This window comes from Pithys albifrons, chromosome 16 (genome assembly GCF_047495875.1).
Source record: "Pithys albifrons albifrons isolate INPA30051 chromosome 16, PitAlb_v1, whole genome shotgun sequence".
Lineage (NCBI taxonomy): Eukaryota > Metazoa > Chordata > Aves > Passeriformes > Thamnophilidae > Pithys > Pithys albifrons.
The window spans coordinates 4,146,946-4,170,716 of NC_092473.1; the positions used below are offsets into that span (position 1 = coordinate 4,146,946).

At 41.6% G+C, this 23,771-nt stretch overlaps 1 protein-coding gene across 4 annotated transcripts in view; it reads left to right on the plus strand.

Moving 5' to 3' along the window:
* Positions 1-23,771, plus strand: part of RBFOX1 (RNA binding fox-1 homolog 1) — a 795,203-nt gene that overhangs the window by 134,604 nt on the left and 636,828 nt on the right. For all 4 annotated transcript variants that reach the window (XM_071570925.1, XM_071570934.1, XM_071570936.1 and 1 more), the window contains exon 2: positions 595-657. In XM_071570925.1, the coding sequence (XP_071427026.1) occupies positions 595-657 (63 nt within the window). The remainder of the gene's footprint in view (positions 1-594; positions 658-23,771) is intronic.

Genomic DNA, 23,771 nt, shown 5'->3' on the forward strand with positions numbered 1-23,771 from the left:
ACCAGCTGCTCATCAATAAAAAAGAGTGGCATGGAGTAGAGTGTTACCTGATCGGAATTCCCAGCTTTGTGCTTGTAAATATATTCGGAATGGTCTCTGTTGGTTGTGTATTTTATGGTAATTTGGCTTTTGCAAAATTGCTTCAAGTTTTCAGTTGAAGAATACACAAAAGGTAAATCACAGTCGTGCGTTCCTATCGACACAGAAACCTGTGCTGGGGAAGATTTACAACCACAGCTGAGCACTGTCTATTTTAGTAGAGAAGTTCAGAATAGAGATGTAGGATTTGGTTTCAAGTACATTGCAAACAGCCTGGAAATGTTTATTGTCACTGAATGAGAAATAAATAATAAAATGTTTCTTGGTACTTCTGACTCAATAAACAGCTTTTGCTGTTTGGCTTTGTACTACCATAAAAATGCACTTGTGACCCAATAATGTGTTCAGTCCTTCTTGGAGAGCCCGAATAATGCACTGGAAACTGTATTTTTTGTTGACTCTTTGAGGCTCCCTGCAGCCTTCCCTGGGTGCAGGGCACAAACCCGAGCTCCCGAATCCCTCCTTCCCACTAAGCCTGTGTTTTTCTTTCCTTAGGAAACCACACAGAAGCCCCATGCAAGTGGTGCCTATTGTTTCCATGATCGGAGCCTCCTCTCAGTAAGTGCCCTGATTTGTGTGGTGTGTTTGTTCCCCTTGCAATGGCACTGAAATCTCTCGTGCTTCCACAAGGAGGGAAGAAACCCTTTGGACTCCCCAACCTGCTGTGCTGATGCTGCAGCTCAGGACTAACAAACCAAAAGTCCAAGGTCTGATAGCTTTTAGTCTTCACTGAGCAAGGGACAAGCTCAGCAAATACTCTTGCCTGGTTCTGGCTGGAGCTTCAGTGATTTGCTCTTGTATTTTCCTTGTCCGTGTCTGGGTTGTGTCACTATTGCTTGTGTTTTACCTTTGCCTGATTACTCTGTGTACAGATTAGTCACACACACTTTTTTCCCTTCCAACAACTATGCATAATTAATTCACCATGCTTTCCTTTTTAGTCACTCTCATAATGTCAGAATAAGGAATATCATGAATTGAGTTCCAAGAAGTATTTGTGCTGATTAATTTTTTTGCCTTTTTCTTTTCTGAGAAGAGGCTTTCAAATCCAAAGTAACTTGAATTTGTTTTCTAGTAAAGTTTTTTGTTGTAGCACATACATAGAAACAATATGGATCAAGCTCTTTTTAATCAAGATATAACTTTTTATACTTACAGTGTAGAAGTATCAGACAAAACTAAGTGTGTGATTCTTGGTAGGTGTGTGTGTGGTACTTCTCAACCAGTTTTTGAGAATCCTCTGCTTAAAATAACCTGGAATGCTCTCATGTTTTGTGGTAGGTAATAAGCAAGGCTTGTTCTGTACTGGGCTGAGTATAATTCTCCTTTATTTACATTTATAATTATATAGTTCTTTGTTCTATGTTACACATTGGTATTGACAAAATAATAGACTAGGTTCACTTTCTTGGTCAAATAAGTAGCCAAGTTCTGCCCCAGCACCCAAAGTTTCATGTCACTGAAAAAATTAGACACACAGTCCTTGCTAGAAAAAAAGAAGAGTTTTGCATTTATTCTCCTACACTGAACACAATCTTCCTCTTAATGTCTTTGAAATAAGATTTCATTATTTCAAAAAGACTGCCTGGCTTACTGGATATAAAAAAAAAGAAAAAAAATGGGGGAAAAAAAGCCTGTTCATCTTGAGGATAGATTTAAATCAATTCTGGAGTGCTCAGCATGCTTGTTGCTTTTAGCTTTTCCTCTGTCACGAACAGTATTTTCTCTCACAGAATAACCTTCCAGCCCTCAGCAGAATTTGATGCAATTGACAGCTTTTGTTAGAAAAATTCTGGTCAAAACTGCAGGAATGAGGTTGGGGTTTGTAACCCCTGGGAGACAGTGGTCCCTGAGATAATCACAGCATGTTTGGAGGAAGCTAACATTAATTTGGCTGTGGGTACAGAGCCTCAGTATCTGTGGATGTAGTTTGAGGAAAAGATACTCATTTTCTTTCAACAAGGTAAAGCAGAGATTTGGTCTCTATGACAAGAACAAAGAAGAAAACACTCATTTGGAATTGGCGGAAGGTTGAACGCTTCCCAATCTCAATGTGCATAATTTGTTTGATGATTTTTCCCTCGTGATCATAACCTCCCAGCACCAGGACTATCAATCAGCTGCTGGGGCTGGGAGGTCACTCTGGCACCAGGCTCAGCCCCCAGCCCAGCGTGTTGCCTGGTAACAGCCTCCGGAGAGGAGGAGGCTCCAGGAACACCATCTGCCTGGGTGGGATGGCCTCTTGCCCAGGCCACAGGGACACATGTTCTACATTGCTGAGTGTGGATGGGCTGTGCCACCCCCTCAGGGAGGAGAAGCACTTGGAGAAATCCAGCACAGATATGTTAAGGTGTTGGGATTGTATATAGGAAACAAGTATGGGTCACTCATCAAAAATCTCCTGTAATGATCATAGGGAATATTTGCTTCAGGTGTATTTTAGTGGGATTTCTAGAATATGTTGATGTAAGTATAGTTTTAACAATCCCCTGGATTTTTAGGTGTTTGGCCTTCTGTTAATTGGGCACTAATTCCTACAGTGCCCAAGCAAAGCTGCAGTGCATTGGGTGAACAGTGAGCAGAGTAATAAAATTCAGTTCCAGAAAACAACTGAAAATAAACATGACAGGCAAAGGACATAGAATTGGTCCAACTATGGAATGGGAAATCAAGGAGAGAGTGATCGGCAAGCAGCAGTGGATGTAAAACCCAGATAAGCAAAGTCTTCCGTCATTCCCTTAAGGGGAGCAATTTTCCTGTTCCATGGTGATGGTCTGGGATTCCTTACAGTAAGAATAATGTGGAGTGCAGCACCACAGGCCAGGCTCCCCCTGCTCTGGCTGTTGTATTCCAGCTAAGACTGAAACCCAAGGGTTGGGACTGATCTGGAGGTGATGACAGTGATCTGCACCAGTGAGAAGGAGGTGACTGAAGGGTTCTCAGCTCAGGAGGCTGATGGACACTCAGCACTGCCTTTGTTGCATTGCTCTGACTCTGGAAAGATTATTTACTGTGCTTTTCCCTTCCTTGCCTAAAGCTGGAATCCTTTGGCAAAGAAGACATTTCTCTTTGGTATTCCACCTAAATTCTCTTGTAAGAGTTCTGTTTGGCAGGCAGTATTTACAATTGCTTTTGGAAAGAGAAGGTTTGTATTCTTGGCCATTCTATTAGTTTGTCTTACTCTCCAGATATTTCAGAGTTACTCAGTTGGATAAACATACTGCAGTTAAGTGTAGTTTTATTACTAACACCTTTCCTTGGCCAGGAGATATTAAAGCACTAGACAAAGAATGAGGCAGTGGTGCTGCTCTGTGTTCATTTACAGTTGCATCCTTTGGATGATCTGCCATGACTTACCCATGTTTCAAACCCTGATGGATGTAACTGCAGATATTCCAATGGGCTCTTGCTCCCAAAACAGTCTCACCCTGACTCCTCCTGCAGTCTCTGACACAAAGCCACTTGCTGTGCCCTAAAGGCCTTCAAAGCCAGTGAAAGAAAGTAATTTCAGTCCCTTTTCTCTAATTTTCGAGTGAGTTGTGTTTTCCTTGGAAATGTAAACATGTGGGAAAAGTAATGGAAAAATAGCTGTTATTGCATTGAAAGTATTTCATTATAGGGGATTATGAGTCCTTTTTTCCTCCCTCATTAAACACATCTTTTAAAATTGTTAAGACAATAAATCTATTTTCCAAGACAACATAGCAAACCACAGAGGAATCTGACAAGCTTAGTGTGATCTAGGGAGTTCTACCTGAGAGACATGAAGAGTTGGAAAGACAGCTATTATAAAATACTCCAATTCTCTTAGAAACAGGCTCATATTATAATTTCAATTTAATAAATATAGAAGAAAAAGTATTTTAATGATGATATTTTATTCTTATTTATTCATCTCTCTGGGTGCTGATGTGGTCTGAATGATAGTGTGAGTCTGGAGAGTTGATTATTTTTAAAATTGCAGCACTTTGAATTACTGATATGTGCAAATTACAATAAAAAAGGGATGAAGAATGGTAGTTAGAGAAGGTAAATGATGCAGTAAGTTCTGCTCCATTACTTCATCTGAGCCAGGATGGGGAACTGTTTTGTTGTTGGGATCTGCTCCACTGTCAGATTCTTCATTGTTGTTTTGCAGTATCTTCAAATATCTTCAACAGTTATTGTAGGAATTCATTAAGGGCCAGAAGCAGTGAGGCATTTACATGCTCCTAATGATAAGCAGGGGAATATTCTCATGGATGTTTTTTTCTTCAGAAAAACCTTATCCAAGGTAGCTGAGCCTGACCTGTGTGATTTTTTTCCTAGTGCTGATGCAAGGTAATTCAGTGTTAGGTGGTTGATCTGTAATATTGCTTTTCCATTAGTTGGACATGGTTCTTTAGCTGTGTGCTTTCCTGCATAGGGAACTAAATACTCTGCCTTTGTTTAATTTTGTGGCTTTGGTTGTTTTTTTTTAAGGTCTGCATGTTCCAAGGTTTCATTTCCCATAGAGGAAGAAAATGATGTTTTCTTTTGTTGCATGTCATTAATCTGACATTTTTATCAGTAAAGTCACTATGATCTTGGATGAAAAGAGCAGTTCTGTGGTAGCAGGTTTACATGAGTCACTGTTAAACCATTGCTAGAATTTGTGATTACTGAAATGGTGAAAGGGCTACCAAGCAGACTGTTAGTGGTCTGCGTTTGATTTACAGGTGGTTTGCTGCTCATTTCACTGAAATCAGGATCTTCCTACAGAAATAAAGCAAGACACTGTCCTTAGTTAGATTGTGCTTGATGGCTGCTGCACAAAATCATACCAGGATTTATTTGGGCAGCTAAAGCAGTTACTGTCTCAAAACAGGTTCTCTGAAATCAAATAGGACACCCTGAAAACAAGAGACAAGACTCACATTTCACAGAGTATTCTGAGTTGGGAGGGACCCCCAAGGATCATCGAGTCCAACTCTGAAGTGAGTGGCCCATACAGGGCTTCAACCCACAACCTTGGTGTTATTACACAAGTGGGTGTTTGGAAATGCTGCTGTAGGTTATGTCAAACCATGACTCTATAACTGTAACTATAATTTTCCCTTGGCTATGTAAAAATGTCCATGCAGAGGAATATCTTAACAATTTCTTCTTTCCTCCTTGCTCCCTTTTGAGAATGCTGTCACTATTTCTGTCTGATGGCTTTGTATGTGAAATTTCTAAATCCTCCACCTTTCTAAATCATGTTTTGACCTTACCAAGTAAAAGCTATAGGGCTTAAACAGAGAGTAGCCTCAGCCTCTGACTTTCTGTGCATGGCATTCTCTTTTCTGACCCTAGTGAGGTATTTCCTTCACAAACATTATAGTGCAGTCATTTTCTTCTTCAGGCATTATGAATATTTCCACATGCATGTAAACACTTACAATACTTGCATTGGCCATTGTTTGCACTCTGGATATTCTCCAGATTACAGCATTAAGAGGCTTTTGATCAAGTTCATTTCCATAGCGTCATGGCATTTATGAGATATCAAGTCCCAGTATTCCTGTGAGATTAGGATGTGCTATTATCTCTTTATTACAGAAGGAGAAGCCAGAAAATTGAGCAGCCTGACTGATGTGCCAGGAGAAGGACTATAGCAGAACTAAGATTTGAATTCATGTTTCTCAAATCCCAAATCATTGCCTCTTTACTGGGCCATCTTTCCTTCTGCTCTCTCTCTAATCCAATACCTTTTACTGTTAATGATTTTGGCATTTAACAGTGAAAAAGAACTTAAAATTTCATGCTCTCTCCTGTCTCATAGAAGTGTTATGGGTTCACCCAGGTGGGCCTAGATTTGGGCTCTGAAGTCTGGACTAGGCCGAAGCTGTCAGCTGACTTGAGCTGGGCTGAGCCAACAGCTGACCTCTTCTAGCCAGTAAGTTTGTATTCCATACCACATTATGACATCATCTCCAGGGAAGTAGGAACCAGTGTGGGAGTGGTTAAGGCAGTGGCTTCTCAGCCCTCCTCTTGGGAGGACTCACGAGGGGGGATGGAGAGGACCAGGCCCACCACTGGCTCACAGGGTACCTCAGGAAAGTAAAATGTGTTGTTCTGGGTCTCTCCTTTCTGCTTGAGTTTGTCTCCCTGGGGAATAAGCTTCTTCTTAAGTAATGTGCAGTTAGGACAGTAGAATTTGTGTGTTCGTTAAGAAGTTGAGGTGGGGAACTTGTTGTTGTAGACTTGTGTGAGTGTATATTTGTACTCTCTTCTAATTGTCTCTTTCTTTCTGTGAAAAATATATGTAGATTTAGTATAAATGCAGTTTGAAGTGTTTTTTTTCTTTCCCCTCTCTTTTCCTCCCTTTCCCTGGTGTTAGGAGGGAGGCTTTTCTCTCTGTGCTTGGGGGGGTTGGCAGTTGCTTATCTCAAACCAAGACAAGAAGTTTGAAATTTTTTCCTCAAGAAAAGCATGCAATTATTAGCAAAGCCCTATCAGCACAGGGCAAAGCTAATTGAATTGTACCAGTCCTCGTGATGCTCTGGGTCATGTCAAGGGTGTTGTCATTCTTTAATGAAGAGATCCACTTGATCCTTTTGCTTTGAAGAGCTTTCAGACTTGTGTCACTTTTTGTGATAGCGCTAATTCTGCACGGCGAAGGCACAGCCCTGGCAAGCACTTGGGCAGTTCAGTGGAGCAGTGCTGGGCTGAGCTGGGGGGTGTGAGCAGCTGGAGGGCTGTCCCTGTGCCAGTGCTGCAGCTCTGGCATGGCTGGGGCACCTGGGGCTGCCCCAGCCCTGAGCCTCAGCAGCACTGCATGCAGGAGCCTGCAGGACACGTGTGGCACCTCGGTGGGGAGTCACTGTCCCTGCACATGATGCTCTCACTGTCCATCTAATGCCGTGATCTGTGGCTTTTTGTGCCTTATTGTAGGGTGTGAGATCCTTCTGAGCCCTGTCTGGGCACTGGGCATAGATGTGACAGCGTGTCAGTGTTTCACAAGGGGAGTATCTTCACTGCCACTGGCCATGGAAATGAACAGGACTCTGGGAATTGTAATAATTGGATTAGAGGTGGGGAAAATTTAATTTCCTTTTTACCCCACTATTAGTTTGAGGTCAGTCACTGAGATGACAAGCCCCTTGTAGAGTTAGTCCTGTGTAGCACGTGCACAGTAAATAAACAACGTTCCATGTGAAAGTTTTTACTGATCCAGGAAGATATTAGAAATCCTGTAAGTGATGGGTCTTTAAATTTTGAATATGGGATGGTAGTTTGAAAATGTATCTCTGGTGAGGAAGGAGAGTGCTGAGAAATAAGAACAGATCTGTTGATGTAAAATGAAATGTTTATCCTCATTTTGCAGAGTTTAAGCAATTTTAAAAGAAGAAACAACAGGACTTGGACAGAATATGTTTGTATTTGGCAACATTTACTCCTCCTTCAGGACTGTGTAATATTTTTAGGATTGAGCTGTACCTCTCAGCACTGCTCTGACTGTGGACCTTTCTAGAAGCTCACTGGCAGAATAGGAGTGTGTTCTAGCACTCATCACTGGGGTTTAGCAATTTGGGATTTTTAACCCTGTATCTCTTAGAGTGTTCAGATACAGTTACATCTGTTAATGCTTTAATGAGAGAGATTTATGTGTGACCTCCCACAATCAGTGCCCAGCAATCAGGGCAGATTTGGGCAGGTTGCTCAAGGAAAAACTGTGTGTGTGTGTGCAGAGGGAGGGGAGCTGCTCATGGCAGACTCTGCTGATGTGTTCTAAACTCATTCCAGGGATGCAGTTGGCCAAGTGCTTGTTGGATGAGGCAGTTCTTGGAGACCAGCACACAAGTTATATTCAACTAAGGTATTTCAGTCTTGGAGGTATCTTCTTCATAGTGACAAAGTCAAAAAACATGTTTACCTGTATGGGGTGGGTTATCTGGGAGGTCCGACCTTCTCCCTGCCCCACTCCCCAGGTTGCTCACAGCCCCTGGTGCAGTGAGGGAGAGAGTCTAGAGGGTAAAAGTGACAAAAAACCCTCTTGTGCTGAAAGAACATTGTTCAACTGAAGCAAAGCTGTGTGCACAAGCAAGCAAAATAAGGAATTAATTCACTATTTCCCATGGGCAGGCAGGTGTGTCACCATTTCCAGCAAGGCAGAGCTCCATCACTTGAAACTTGGGAAGACAAGTGTCATAACCTCCTTCTTGCAGTCCATGAGCTTTTATTGCTGAGAACATCACATGGTCTGGAATATTCCTCTGGGAACTTCAAGGCAGCTGTCCTGGCTGTGCCCCTTCCCAACCTGTGCACCCTCAGCCCACTGGCTGAGAAGGGAGAGTGAGAAAAAGAGGAGAGAAAAAAGCAAAGGCAACCTTGATGCTGCACAAACACTGCTCAGCAATAGCAATAACACTGTTTTAGTCACAAATCCAAAATACACCTACACATGGGCTGCTGTGATGAAAATGAACTCTATCTCAGCCTGATCCAATACCTACAAAACTCCTGCTTTTCTTCACTGTGAAGCTTCTGCTTCCTTCAGCTGCACCACAGAGGAAGAGTTTTATGAGCACATCTGGAAAAGAGAAACACTGAAGGGGCGGTAGGTTTGTTTGTTTGAGGGTTTGGTTTTGTACAGGTTTTTTTTCCTGCTTATCTTAAAGGATAGTTTGCACAGCTAAATGATATAGTTACAAAAAAATACATATTGGATCTACAGTGAGAAAAAAATTGATCTGAAATCCTTCACAAATTATGTTTTTATCAGGACCAAGTTGTTGTGTTGTATTGATTTTTAGATCTGCACAGTCTACAAGTAATAGAAGTTGCAGAGACAAAGTAATTTAAGATGCTTTTCTGTCTTTTGTATAAGCCAGGTTAGGATATTGAAGTACAAGTCCATTGTTTTGCCACTCAGATTCCTTGAAACTAAAAAGAAGATTCTGGTGTGAGTTATGGTTTCCACATGTTTGTGCTTTCTGGCTCTGAGTCGTTCCTCACAAGTAATAGGTGAACCCTCACAGGGGAAATGTGAAATGGAATTGTGCAAAAATCACGTGCAGGCAGCAAGACCTGCAGAGGATTCACTCCAAAGGTAGGAGGGAAAAGACCCATCTCTGTGCCAGCTCTGTGCCCTCCAATGTGCACTGATGCCACTTTCAGGCAGGATCACTTTTCCTACTAAAACAGCAGGAATATTCAGACAACAGGAGCTGAATAGATCGGGGCAGAATCTGCTTTATAGGAATGGCTGTACCATTGAAGGCAGAAATTCTGAATACATGAACTGTGGGGCTTCACATAATACTCAGCTGGAAATATTCTAGCCCTTAGCTGTGATGAACATGCCAATAAAACAAATGAAAACAGATACTACACAAGTGATTTTAGGCCATTGAATACAATTTCTCATTACTGACTCAGGAATGTTAATTTAAGGAATGTGTTCAGGAGGATATAGATTTACAACCTGCAGGTTTGCTCAGAACAATATACTCTGTTTATTCAATAGGTTGTGGAGAAAAAATTATGCTTTTATATTTGATGTTTAACTACCATAGGAAACCTCCATTTGCATAACTTGATGAATATCATTAGACCTCAGGTTTTACTTGAGCTTTATTGTGTACCAAAGGGAGAGAGCAGTAACATTCTTCAGAGACTATTTGGGAGGCAGCTCTAAAGTTCACTTCTTGAAATGCTAAAAATATTTTATGCCATCTGATGTGCAGTTAAATGAAATGGAATGATTCTTTGTAGGTTTAGGGATATTTGTATCATGGTCTGGTTGTCCCTAAAAGACACTTCAGTGTAATAAGAGACAACTCTTTCATAATTTGTGTTCTTAAAGAAAATGGTCCATATTGAAATAGGCTGTGGCAGTGTCTGCTGATGTCAGAAAATAACTTTGTTGAGAACATTGGCCCCAAATGAAGGCCCTTGGAAACAGCCCCTAATTAGTGCTCCTCCATGATATCCAAGCACTGCCTCCATGGTTTCTTGGGACACCTTTATTATTGTTCAAAGTGGTCTGAAAATGTGAGGGAATTACCACATGTATTGTTTTGTGTCCACCCACTGGGGAGGTTTCATTAGCTCCATGTACAGTCCTCTCACTCTTTCTGTTCCATCCCACTTCTCTTACTTCCCTCAGGACTGGGAAGGAAGTCCTGTATGGATTCATGCTCATTCTGTGTGGAGATATTCTCCCTTCCTTATGTGCTCTCTGAGCTGTGTGTTGATGGAAGAGAGGGAAGAAAACCATCATGCTTCATTGCTTTTAGTGCAAGAGGGAAAGAAGTCCTAAAAAGTATGGAAAAACCAACAAAAAAATATTCTAATCTGAAAATCAGCCCAATCCCAGGGACTAATGTTCTCTGTAGTAAAGTTGGAAAGGTTCTCATGCATGTATCCATTCTTTGTGGGGGAGGATAAACTGCTTGAACTGAAGCATCAATGGAAGACCTGGAAAAAGGATGAACTGGAAGGCAAAACCCACCTGGTGATGACACAGTTATTCAAGAGAAACCACACAGAACTACAGCAAGATCTCCCAGTGCTGTGTTAGTGGCAGAGATGAGGAGCTGCTGATAAAGGGCATGTAGGGCAGATAGCAAAGAGAGGGTATGCTGAGGATGGAGGAGCTGGGTTCACTCTCAGGATAAGGAGGGCAGAGGGAAAATGCAGCCAGAACCAGAAGAGAGCAGTAACCTTAGACACACTTTGGGAGTGGAGACCAGAAATTAGAGTCTGCATCTCAGCACAGAGAGAACTGATGGGGAGATTTCAAGTGCACATACAGTGGACCAGGAGGCTGAAGTGTAACAGAGGCAGAGCCACTGGTATTTCACTGGAAGGAATAAATGGTGAATTCTTGCAGTGGGGGGATTGATAGATGGAAGTCCATGGGAATCTCTACTATTCAGTGTGTAAGGGGACAAAATGACATATATTGCTGTTAAGACAGGAATATTCAGAACAGACAAAACTAGGACTGAATTGCAAACGTGCAGAAAGCTGAAGGATTTAAGTGGCAGAATAAAATTCACTCTGAGAATTTCATAATAGATGGAAATCTGTTCTCGATGAGGGCGTGCGTGACTGTTACTGCTCAGAAGTGTTTGTTGGAAACATCAGATGAAGCTCTCAGAAGCATTACCTGAATGCTTGACAGCTGTCAAGAAAAGCCAGTTGGATATTTATCCATGTTCTGAGCAGGCATTCAGCACAGCAATCCAGCCCTGGCTCTGCTGGGGTGGGACCTGCTGGGACAGGGGCTCACAGGGAGCAGTTTGGGTGACCCTGGGTGTCCCCAAGGTGCATCCAGGGGAAGGTGAAGGGTCAGGACCACAGGTATGAAACAGCTGCTGTGCCATGAAATCCATCCCAAAGCTCTTCTCCTTGGGAAAGGATTGACAGATGAGTGAAATGGGAGAAAAGGGGTAGATTGAAATTATTATTGATATTGAATTGAATATTGATATTATAATGATATGACTCATAAGGCAAGGATTGTGGACTCAATGATTCATGGAAAGCTTTTTTTTTTCAAGGTATGTAATGCTATACAGCAAAGTTTTTCCTTTGGATAGTTTAGATGCAAAAGATACAGGCACATTGAGAATAATTTTATAAATTATTGTATGGTATTTCCATACACAACAAAATGCAGGATGTCTCTCTCTGCACATTACTGTGGGCAAGACTGGTGCTTATATTCTTTCATAAACATCTAAAAACTGATCATTGTGGGGCAGAATATGTTACTTTTTACTGGTGCAATCCAGTTGAAGCACCTCTTCTGTTCATACAAATATTTTACCTGATAGGAATCTTTGTCAGGACAACTGGCAAAGGGAGGTTTCTTCACCTGCAGTTTTCACTCTTTGCCTCTTAACCCTGATTTTCACCTGAAATTGTGCCAAAACATTTTGTTGCCCTGTGGGGGCTGCTGAAATTCTACCTCCATTCTGTAGAACCTTTTAGTGAGTGTTGGATAGAAGAGAGTTGTCTGCAGGGCTGATTCCAGCACAATTGGAAAGCATTAGCTCATTCTTTACATATTTTAAGTCAATAATCAGAGAAACTCGAAGGTTTTGAAGCACTGCAAAGATCCTTCACTCTGGAATATCACAGAATATTCTGAGTTGGAAGGGACCCACAAGGATCACCAATTCCAACTTCTATGTGAGTAGGTGGCTTTCTTTTTCTGTCTTATGTGAATATGCACTGTATTATCCATGTTTTTTTTGAAAATACAGGTTGTTGTAGTCAAAGATTTTTGCACTAAGTGTGAACTTTGCAACTCTGTTTAGTTAAAAAGCTTTTAAAAATTAAGAACTTTCCTCCCCTTGCCCCCATCAGCCCAGGATCTCCCCTTCCTCTTTGTAAAGTGATTTCTAAAGATTCAGAGATCTCTTAACTGGAATTGAGTATTGCTTTCATCTTCAGATTGCTGAATCACTGGGAGGATTTTGTCTTAATCATTCTTAAATTCCACTCTGTGTATATGGAAGAGTCATGTGGATGATTTTGGTGAAATCAGAGGTTATTTGCACTAATAAGATCAGGAGTGAATGCACACAATAACAGGCTTGGGACTCTCTGGGCACTGTGCCTTGACAAACGTTTGCTAAAATCTTACTTTGTGGCTCTCTGGAAGTGATTTCTTTAAGTTATTTTCCTTTTCCTTAAACACCTGAGGATATTGGGGCTGTTGCCTTGAGAAATTCTGAACATTTTCTCTGACAGTGTCAATGGATGCTCAGAATATTTGTCACGTGTGTAACCTTCTCTGTAGGATCCAGGCTCTTCCTTCAAGGCTTTCCTGCTTAAAATGAGTTGAGCATGGAAAGTCTTGGCCTAAAAATTGTGCTTCTGAAAGTTGCAAACCTGTGCAAACTGTCTGGAGAAAACCAGCAACTTACAGGTTTATTAGTAACTGAGGGATAGGGAAAAAAAAGGTGGTCCTTGTGGCATCTCTTTGTAAGATTTCTGAAGTGCACAGTGTTAGTAGCCACGTTTTCATATCTGAGAAATAAATTGGGTTTGGTTTCAAAAAGACTTAACATGCAAACTAGTAGTGAAATGGTCCTTAATGTCTTGGGAGTGATGGTTTCATCTGCCCTCTGCTGATGGCATTAGAAATGTATTTATGAATTTAGTGTTTGTTATTTTTGTATACACAAATTGTGTAGCTATAAATATGTAATGAGAAATTTCAAGACAGGAATCAACATTTATGATATTCATTGGCTTTTAAAATGGATTTGTTGAATTATGATAGAAGAAAATTATTTAATTCTTTTCAAGTAGCAGTAGCTGTTGTTGAAAGGCATTTTGTGTTGAATCTGATCACGTTATTTTCGAGTCCAAAATGTTTTATTAATGTGTTTAGGGAGAAAATCAGTGCCTTGGCTTTAAGGTAAACCTCACCTCAGGGAGAGTAGTGTGGGATGCTGTTTCACTCAGGTTTGATACTTCACTACAAAATCCTTCTTTTTTTGATTAATATTAAAAAAATATATTTTCTAATAAGCCCCTCCTAATGGTGATGTAGGACAGCTGTTTTCCAAGGCAGCACTGACAGGAATGGTCATGTTTGCCTCTGAGTAGAGTTTCATGACTTCAATTCTATGTCCAAGACTGGCAAATACATTGACATTTCTTATAGTCAGACAACTTTTGCCATTAATTAAATGTGTTATAATGATCTTAGAGTTTAAGTGTTTGCTCAGCCAAAGGTCAAGGAGTCAGTTTGACATCTGTGTGGGGATGGAGTTATTTGTCTTTTTCCAACCAAAATCAATCCTTTCTCTCTTATGCTGCCCAGAATATGTTGTGACATGGAGGGGACTGACACTGTTTGGTGGATATAATGAATATAATCATGTGATCAATAACAGATATAATTAATATGATAATATGGTAAAGGACACAATATTTAGTTTGCTGCTCTTTTTTTTTCAGCATTCCCAATTTCAACCAAACAGGAGAAGGTAGTTTTTCCTTCATTTTTTGGAGTACATTTGGGATTTTTATCTAATGGAGAAAAGCTGGAGGGAAAAAAAATCCATTTACCATAAGAATTCAGGAGCAGAAAACCAAAGCTGAGTGAATCATCATTAGTATATTTGAATGCAGCTTGCCAGGCAACTTAGTGATTTTGTGCAAGGCCTTATTAATGACTCCTAAATGAGCAGACTTTGCAATGGTGATGCATTATTGAATCAACAGAAATAAACCTGCTGTCATTAGCCTAATTATTTAGATATTATGAACCATAATGACTATTTTAAGTGCAAATAAGCTGCAGTTAGCAAGGGACAGGCAAATAAGTGAGGTGGGAGAGCAAGGAAATGACTCACGGGAGCGGGAAGGGAAATGGAGAAATGCAGAGACTTATTAGAAGAAAAACACTCGAGATGCCATTTCTCACTGTTGCAAGTACATTTGAGGGCACAGCACTGGTCCCTGAGTAGATAATGGAGCTATTGTTTATTGGATTTTTTTTTCCCTTTTAACTCTCTTGCTTTGCCAGAACATCTGTCTGAAGCGAACTCTGAGCCTTTGCAGCACCTTTGACAGATCAGCTTTGCCAGTGTTATTGCTGCATCTGGGAGTGCTCAAATCACCTACAGATGGGCTGGCTGGGGCTCAACAGGAGCCCCTCAGTGATTTGGCTGCTGTAGTGTCCTTTACTGGAACAACCTGGGGCTAGAAAAAGCTGTCTGTAAGGTAAAATAACTGTTTCTGGTATGTGTGAGGGGAAAAAAAACCAAAAACCCAACCAAACAGAAGAAAACTAAATTAACTTCCTGAAAGATACTTGTCAACTGTAGTTGAATGGCAGCTAATTTGAATATCAAGTTTTCTCAGTAATTCCTTGATGAAAATAATTTTCTTTTTTTTAACCCAAATGCCTGCAAAAATACAGAAGATGTAATAATGCAGAAGTTATATTTCAAAGCTTTTAGTGTCAATCCAGTTAAGGTTAGATGTTTTTGTAGCTAAATCATAGAATCATAGAATCGATTGGGTTGGAAAAGACCATCGAGTCCAACCCTTGGTCCAACTCCAGGCCCTTTACCAGATCATGGCACTCAGTGCCACGGCCAAGCTCAGCTGAAAAACCTCCAGGGATGGGGAATCCACCCCCTCTCTGGGCAGCCCATCCCAATGCCTGAGCACTCTCTCTGCAAAGAAGTTTTTTCTGATCTCCAACTTCAATTTCCCCTGGCAGAGCTTGAGCCCATCGTGCCCCCTTGTCCTATTGCTGAGTGCCTGGGAGAAGAGACCAACCCCCACCTGGCCAGAACTTCCCTTCAGGCAGTTCCAGACAGTGCTGAGGTCACCTCTGAGCCTCCTCTTCTCCAGGCTAAACACCCCCAGCTCCCTCAGCCTCTCCCCACAGCACTTGTGCTCCAGTCCCTTCTCCAGCCTCGTTGCTCTTCTCTGGCCCCACTCCAGCCCCTCAATCTCTTGCCTCAACTGAGGGGCCCAGAACTGAACACAACACTCATGTGTATGTCAGGACAAAATACAGGGCACAGGCATCCTCTCAGAGTTGTATGCAGGAATTTATCATCATGCATCATTTTTTCCCCATTAGCTCTAAAAATAAGGAAGATGCAATTGTTTTGTGGGTTGGTTTGGGGTTGGTTTGGGGTTTTTTTTTCATGGTACCAATGGAAAACTAGTGATAAGAGTTCTTTCTGGGAATGGGTGTTGTATCGCAGAAAACTTGAGAATTAAGGTTTTTTAGTATCTGTGACTTTGTGGTTTGTTAATAAATTCAAATTGCTGGTTTATTATGGACTGTATGACTCTCAGTGTCTGCAGGATTTTATGCAATTTTATCCTACCTCTATTTTAAGTGATTACAAACTGGAAGATCTGAGTAAGGAAGGAGGGGGAGTCCTCTGCACTGAGTGTTCAAAACAGACCTAAAACTCCCAGCCCCAAAACACAAACAGGTACAGTTCCCTACAGCTTGACTGAAGGTTTCTTCCAAGTGGCATAACTCTTATTTTAATCCTCAGGATTTACCTGGTGGAAGAGCTGTGAAGCTACAACATATTCCCAGACCTTCAGTACCAGTCCCTTCCAAAAGGTGTGGTTGGCACACCAGGATTCGTGTAGGATGGTCTGAGGCTCTAGTGCTGACATCATCACCATTTTCCTTACACTGAAACCAAAAGCCCCTCAGCCCCAGGCAATTTGGATCCTCTGTTTATACTCATAATTTCCTGATGGCCCCAAGTAGCTCTCCCTTAAAGCCTGTCAATGTTTTGCTGGTCAGTCAGTTGCTGGTTCAGCACCTGCAGCACTTTGCAGGCCTGTCCTCTCTCTCTCACTCCCTGAAGAACCTCTCAAGAGGGGAACTGAGTTTCTGCTGTTGTGGTGCCTGGGAAGAATTAAAATGCAAATAGTTTCAGGACTTTCTCAGGTCTAGTGTTAACCATTCTGTAGGGTTATGCACAGAGATAGATGTGGTGATTTGTACTTCATTTCTCATTTCAATGACTTTATGTTGCTCATGCTTTGGCATAAAAGGTGAATTAAATGGTATTTCAGTTGATACAGTTGCATGTGTCTTTATAGCAGCTGCACAAAGCAGTTCTCTTTCTGGGAGAGTTTAACCTCTATACTCATAAATACGACAGAACTGTAATGTTGAAAATATACCAAGGAGAAAACACGGCACAGAGTTCTTATGAAACCTTTTTGAAGTTGATTAATGTTTCATAGAGTTTATTTACAATATGTATAATAGAATTTTGCATAATTCAAAAGTCTGCTATTTGATCTGGCAGCATTTATTGAACTAAGAGTTTTCAAAAAATGCATAAACAAATATATCAAACCAGTGGTGAAAGTACTCCAGGGTAAAGTACATCAACTGTCTGAGAACTCTGCTCTACAGAACTGCTCCAGTGTGTAGATGCCCTGCACACAGTGAGCCAGTTTTCATATTTCAGGTGATTCCTCTGTCCTATTATACAAAAAAATTGTTTTGAGGTCACAAGGATGGGAGCTGGTGGGGTATAACTAAGCCCCACATCCATCTTCACAGTGGTCCTCAGTAAATCTGCTTCCTTGCTGGGCTTTATGTGGCACATTCACAGCATGAACAGTCAGACTTTGGGGAGTCACTCGCCACTTCCCCTGCATGGGGTGTGGAATGGCATGAAACACATTCCAGAAGTGTCTGGAATGCAAGCAAAATTTTCTAAACATTAAATTTTCAAAGAAATCTGAGCAAGATGAGGAGTTGGTTCCTCTTGGTTTGCAGTGAGAAGAGGCTGAATTCCCTCAGCTGCAGTGAAATCCCAGGCACGCCGTGCCCACCAGCCTGTGGTGGGTGCTGGGAGAGCTGAGGCTCACCTGGAGCCATGGGGAGGACAGGGAAAGCAGCCTCAGTGCTGCCAGGTGGGACCCAGGGCCACATTCAGGGATGAGCTCCAGTTATTCAGAAGCAAAGTATTTATACTTGCTTTGTTTCATTTTCTTTTCTGAATTCACATTCTTTGTTTCCTCTTACTAGGAAGGAGGAATTCCCAAGCAGAGAGAGCCTTCATTCCAGACAGAAAAACACTGATTTAGCCCATGCTTTTTATACTTTCTGTGGCATTACTTTCTTGGTTATCTTGGGTCCTGGTTTGTCTGGTTCTGCTGGGGAGGTTGTTCATGCAAAGGGGGGCTGCAAGGGGAGCCTGCAACAAGCTCATCCACAAAGGCACTGAACGAAGCTCGTAATAACCGAACTCAAATTTGAGGCAGAATTTTTCTTTCCAGCCTTCTTTTTTTTTATTATTTCAGATTTTCCTTTGTTTCATTAATGACTTGTAATCATCACAGCAGCCTGTGAAACAAGCATTTTGAGATCTGCACATTATTCACTAGTCATTGTTCCTGTATGTAGAAGAGAAAAATGCCTCCCAATGACTTGTACCAACTCCCAGTGCTGTTAGGACAGGAGACTGGTGGATCAGAAAGCAACTTTAGAAAAATTGATAAATAATAATGGGATCTTAGACTGAAACTGGAATTAATTCACCAATCTCAGCTCATTTGCTGCAGCTTTTAAAAGTTTTGGAGGTCTGATTTACATGTGGGGGTTGTTTTTTGTGTGGTGTTTTGTCTTTGCCTGCCAAGTCCTCCAAAATGTCACTAGTTTCACATCTTGGCCAACCTCTCTTGCTCAGCCAGCTTGTATGTCAGTGTAGATCTTTATGGTGCTGTGGGCATGCAGCAAGCAAAACCAAAAAGAAAAATGTATAAGTCATTTCTTGTCATTTGGAAGACATTTTAGAATTCCATCACGTGGAAGAGGAATAGCAGAATTAGTGGTATGTCAGCAGTCAGTTTTCTTCTTCTTATGCAGAATTCTGTAAGATGACATCTCCAAGTCTGTGTCTTCCATTCTGTGATGATACAGGGGCAGTGATGAATGATTTTAGTCTGTAAATTCCAAACTTATGTTTTGTGGGGGTTTTATTACCCTTTAAAGGCCTCTGATTCAGCAGCAGCACGTGGGTTTGCATACAAAGAGTAGGGGGGGACCCACCACCGCCCCCTGAACCTTCCGGTAGTGCTGTGATGGACCTCCCTCTCTGGCTGCCCAGTGTCTCTGAGGGCATTGGTTCAGCAGTTATTTGCATTTGTTTTTAAGGAAGAATAGGCTTTAAATGTAAATTCTGATCATGTTTTTGAGATCATGATTTAAAAGAAAGTACAGAATCATAGAATGCTTTGTGTTGGAAGGGGCCTTAAAGATCATGGAGCTCCCACCCCGTCTAGACTCACACCTCCCACCAGCCCAGGTTGCTCCAAGCCCCATCCAACCTGGCCTTGGACACTTTCAGAGATGGGGCAGCCACAGCTTCTCTGGGTAACCTGTGCCAGGGCCTGCCCACCCTCACAGTGAGGAGAGGTGTTTTCTCTAATACTAATAAGTAAAAAAGGGTGGTGGAGTGAAGGAGGGACCACAAATGTAATGAAAATCAGGGATATTACTGAAAAAGTAAAACTGTATGATAGAATGTAAAAGGATCCAGCCATGTGCCTTTTTTGGCAAAGAAGCTTAAAGGTATCCTGGGGCTGTTTTAGGAGTGTTCCATGGAGAGAGCTGATCCTTCCACGTGGGTCCAGTCTGGCCTCCCTAGCATAAGAGAGACGTGGGTCTGCTTACCCTGGAGGAGAGGAGGCTCAGGGGAACCTCCTCAACATATAGAGTGCCTGAAAACAGGGTTCCAAGGTCTTTGCAGCATTGCCTGGCGATGGAACAAGAGGTGACATGCCCAGCAAGCACAGAATGACCCAAGGAGGTTCCCTCTGAACAGCAGCAAACATCTTTTCCCTGTGAGGGTCACTGAGCACTGGTTGCCTGAGGATGTTCTGGGGTATCCCAGCTTGGAGCTATTCAAAGGCTGGCTGGACATTATCCTGGGCAGCTCTAGGTGTCCCTGCTTGGAGTGGCTGATCTCCAGAGGTCCTGCCCATCCCCAGCCAGGCTGTGATGATGCTGTAGTTTCACAATGCAGCAGTGACAGTGGTAATGTGCTGTGTTCATGTAACCCACTGGTTAAGGTCTCATGCCTCTTGCAGGATCATTAAACACTTCTGCAGAGATGCAAGAAGAGAAAAGGAGAGAATATTCTTTTACAGAGGATTGACTTAATTAAATTAGCTAATGGTCATGACCCTTCATTTATATCAGCAACTGCCCAGTGTGATCTCCTAACATTTCAAACTCCTACGTGTTGTAAAGGGTAGATAACATCTGTGCCACAACAGTTATGGAATTTCATCTTGTGTGAAGGATGAACTTTGAATTTAAATGAGCAGCAAATATCCTAAAACAGAGGACAAATGCAATGCAGACTTCCTAATAGCAAATGTCATTAGTGCCAGGGAGAGGTGCCCACTGTTGGAATCTTAAAAAAATAGCTCTGCTTTATCAAGGACGGCAGAGGTAAAATTTGAACCTGTCTTGGAGCTATGGAATGGAGTAGTGGAATCTCAAGGTGCCATTTGCCCTTATTTAAGCAGTTGTCTAAAGAGAAGGGTTGGGATTCTGCTGGAAATTCGCATTGTGAGCTAAGGGCATTGAAAGGTTCCATGCAGAATTGAATGGGATATAAACTATTTTAAAGCAAAACACTCTTATTTAAAAAAATAAAACCCCAAACCTAAAACCCCTACAACCCAAATACAGTATTGACCACTGTAGCCTAGTGTAGACAAGCTGATTAGTTCTTTGTTTTCCCTTCCCTTTGCCAAGGCTTCTTGCAAGCAACACTTCTTTGAAAAGAATTTTCACTCTGCTGCTTGCCTTGCTGTGCTAATCACCTGTATCTCCGAATACATCTTCAGAATTGTTTCATTGTGACAGGTCAGCAGATAAAATCTGGATACCAGGGGGTAAATGGCACTGACTAATAGGCTTGCTTTCTGTAACCCAAGTGATATTCCAGAAAAAACTGTGATTCATCACTGGTGTTAGGTTGGAAAATATTACCGGAAAATGAAGTCCTACACTTTGTTGCTGGAGGTGAGATTTTCTCTTACGTTCTGGTTTTGCTGTCTCTCAGTTAATTTATGTGATAATTACCACCGCAGTTGAGTGACCAAAGCCTTTAATGATCAAGCTACAGGAGCCAGGCCCCATGGTGGGACTGAGCTATTAGTGCCTGATGTGTGAGACACTCACAGTGCCTTTGCCTTCTCTTTTTGTTTTTTCCTTTGTCACAGAGCGCAGAGTTGGGCACTTGAAACCAAGTATGCCCAAATGCTGCCTGCTCCTTGATTCCACCCCTTTTCACAGACTCACAGCCTATTCTGAGCTGGAAGGGACCCACAAGGATCATTGAGTCCAACTCTTAAGTCAGTGGCCCACACAGGGGATTGAACCCATGACCTTGGCATTATTTTGTACCAAAGTGTGCAGCATTTCCATCCCGCTGATTCTCCAGTTTCTCCTGGGCACTGGTGTAGGATCGCATCCTCTGACTGGGAGGTCCAAGCCTTGCCAACAGGGGCAGTTCTGGTCTGAGAACCCATCAGACAGGTGGGCAGGGGCAGGTCTGGCACACTCTGAGGTTTGCTGATGTGCACAAAAGCAGAGTTGGCTGAGTTTCTATCTTATTCACACTTGATGGTTTATGGTCTAGCAGTGCTGTGCTATATATTATCTGGAAAAGGTGATTTCCCAGGTTGAACTTAAAAATGACTGAATTATTGATGCATTTTAAGCGTGCATTAATGGCTTGAATGTGAATGTCTATATTTAACATAACCACTAATAATCTGAGTCTGCTTAGGGAAGAGTGTGGTCAATTATTTCCCCCATTATCTCATGTTTGTTTCAGTACAAACATGATTTATAGTAATCTGCTTTATTGAAATACATTTTTTGGGCAATTTTAGTATTGTAGAGCAAAGTGTATATATTAATTTCCCTGACCTAGGGATGATTTGAATCAAAATGTTGCCCTTGCTGATAACTGAGTGCCTGCACATCAAAAAACCCCAAAAGGATCTTTGAAATTAGTGAGCCATTAGTTGATTCAGAGTAGTAACACCACAACTTTGACAAAAACATTCTCCATGGTGGAGCCTGAACATCCAAAGCATCCAGAATTTCCTGGTCTTTTCTACTGGAGCTTAATCAACACTCTTGGTAATAAAAGCCTGGAATACATATGAATATAAAAATAATATCATTTTTACTGTTGGCTGGGCCAGGCAGCTTCTCTGACTGAAAATTAATTTGGTTTTGTCTAGTTAGATTTTGTTGGCATCAACTTGCCCTAATGCAACAATTCTTCTACTGTGGGACCGCTCACACCAAAATTTAGGAACACAAAACCAATGCTGAGGAGAGCAGTGGAAAGGACAGCCCTGCTGCTTGGGTAACTCTCTCTGTCTGAGACAGTGTTTGCATCTCAGGAGAGCATTAAGAAAGTCAGAAAAGAGCTGGTGCATCCTCTTACCATTTCTAGAGCCTTTTCTCTTTTTAAAAAAATCTGTCACCAGCCAAGAGAGCCTTGAAATCATGATTTTACACAGCCAGTCAGGGGCTGGGAAATTGATTGTCAAAGCTGATATCAGCTTAAGTTTGCTTTTAAAATCAAGAATGTATTTCCAGCAGCCACTGCATGAGGACTGAACTTTCAAAAGCAGAGTAACAGAGATCTCATGCCCAAACCAACGACAGGACAGGTTTGCTTTGAGAGACTTCAGGAGGCAAGTTGTGTCTCTGGCACCAGGTTCTGTTCAGGTGCCAGAAGCCTTTCTGTGCCAACAAGGCATGAGATTTGCCGTTTGCTCAGGGTGGGAGGGAAGCTGCCAGTGATACAAAGTGATTTTCTGCAAGTTTAACATACTTTCTCTAGCTCATATCCTCGAGGGGCATTCTGAGACTGTGAGCTTGACTCTTTTTTTTTTTTAAGTGACTTTTTTATTTTCCCTTGTGTAAAAAATAAAAAAATACAGCACCTTACTGTTAATAAGCACATCCCACTGGAGAGGGGGTGTTGGCTTGTGCTACCAGACCCCAATGTGCAAAGCCGAGGGAGAAATGAGCTGTTGTAACATTCCCTGGGGAACTACAGCTTTGAATGTAGGTGGCAGGTAATGGGAGCTGGTGTGTATTATTTTGGGAATAGAAAGATGGGAAAACCTTCAATTCCTTTCATCCTTGGGGCCAGCAGCAGCAACTCTGAGTGTGCTCAGTCTGTTCTTTGGGGGATGCTCCAAAATGTGTTGGCATTTCTGATTCCACCACACCCTAACAAGCTCATCCACTGAACTAATGACCTCACTGGCCTGCTGAATAAATCCCCTACTACATTTCTTAAGCATAAAATCAATTGTACAGTTGCAGTATTTTTATTAAGCTTGAAAATGTGATACTACCTCCCAGTGCCCACCTTCCATACAACTGGGTATAATTTTAAAGAAGAGATGTCATTTGTTACTTTAGGAAAACATTGTAGGAAGGAGCTGTTTCTGGTGCATTCTTCATGTTCTCACTGGGTTGGCTACTTTTAATACTTGTTCTGAAAAGGCATCAAAGCCTGAAGGATGAAACAAAGAGAGAGGGAGAGAATAAGTTCAATATTGTTAAAGCTGACTTTTTCTTGAGGCTGTTTTCACACTTCCTCAGGCAATAAGATTTAAAAAAAGAAGTCTCTAACATGAAGCCCACTTCTGCAGTCTGATCAGATAAATCTAGACAGGCCAAGAAGCCTTTATTTCTCTGCAAAGTTATTGGTTCACATCTCATGCCCATGGATTAAAGTAGAAAATTATCTTGATTCAAGACAAATAATTTTTACAATTCTGATTGTCAAATATAGGTTAATTTACCATGTTTTCCTAACCAATGAATGGTGTGTGTTTGTTGGGTTGTTTGGGGTTTTTTATTATTTTTAGGCTTATGTGAAAATGTGCCTTAATTCTGCTTTGAAGGTTTTCTTGCACTTTAGTATGAAAATGTGTACTACAAGTACTTTCTAGCTATGTAGGCACTAATCTAATCTTACCACTTCAATTTGAAAGATAATGTATTTCCTCTCTCATCATGGGATTTAGAGTTATTATTTAAAAGTATAGAGGGGAAAAGGAGAAAGGAGACAAGACTTGGCTTAGTTGAAGCAGAAAGAAGACGAAGGATTTTTCCTCCTCCTCATCTTCATAGCCATACATAA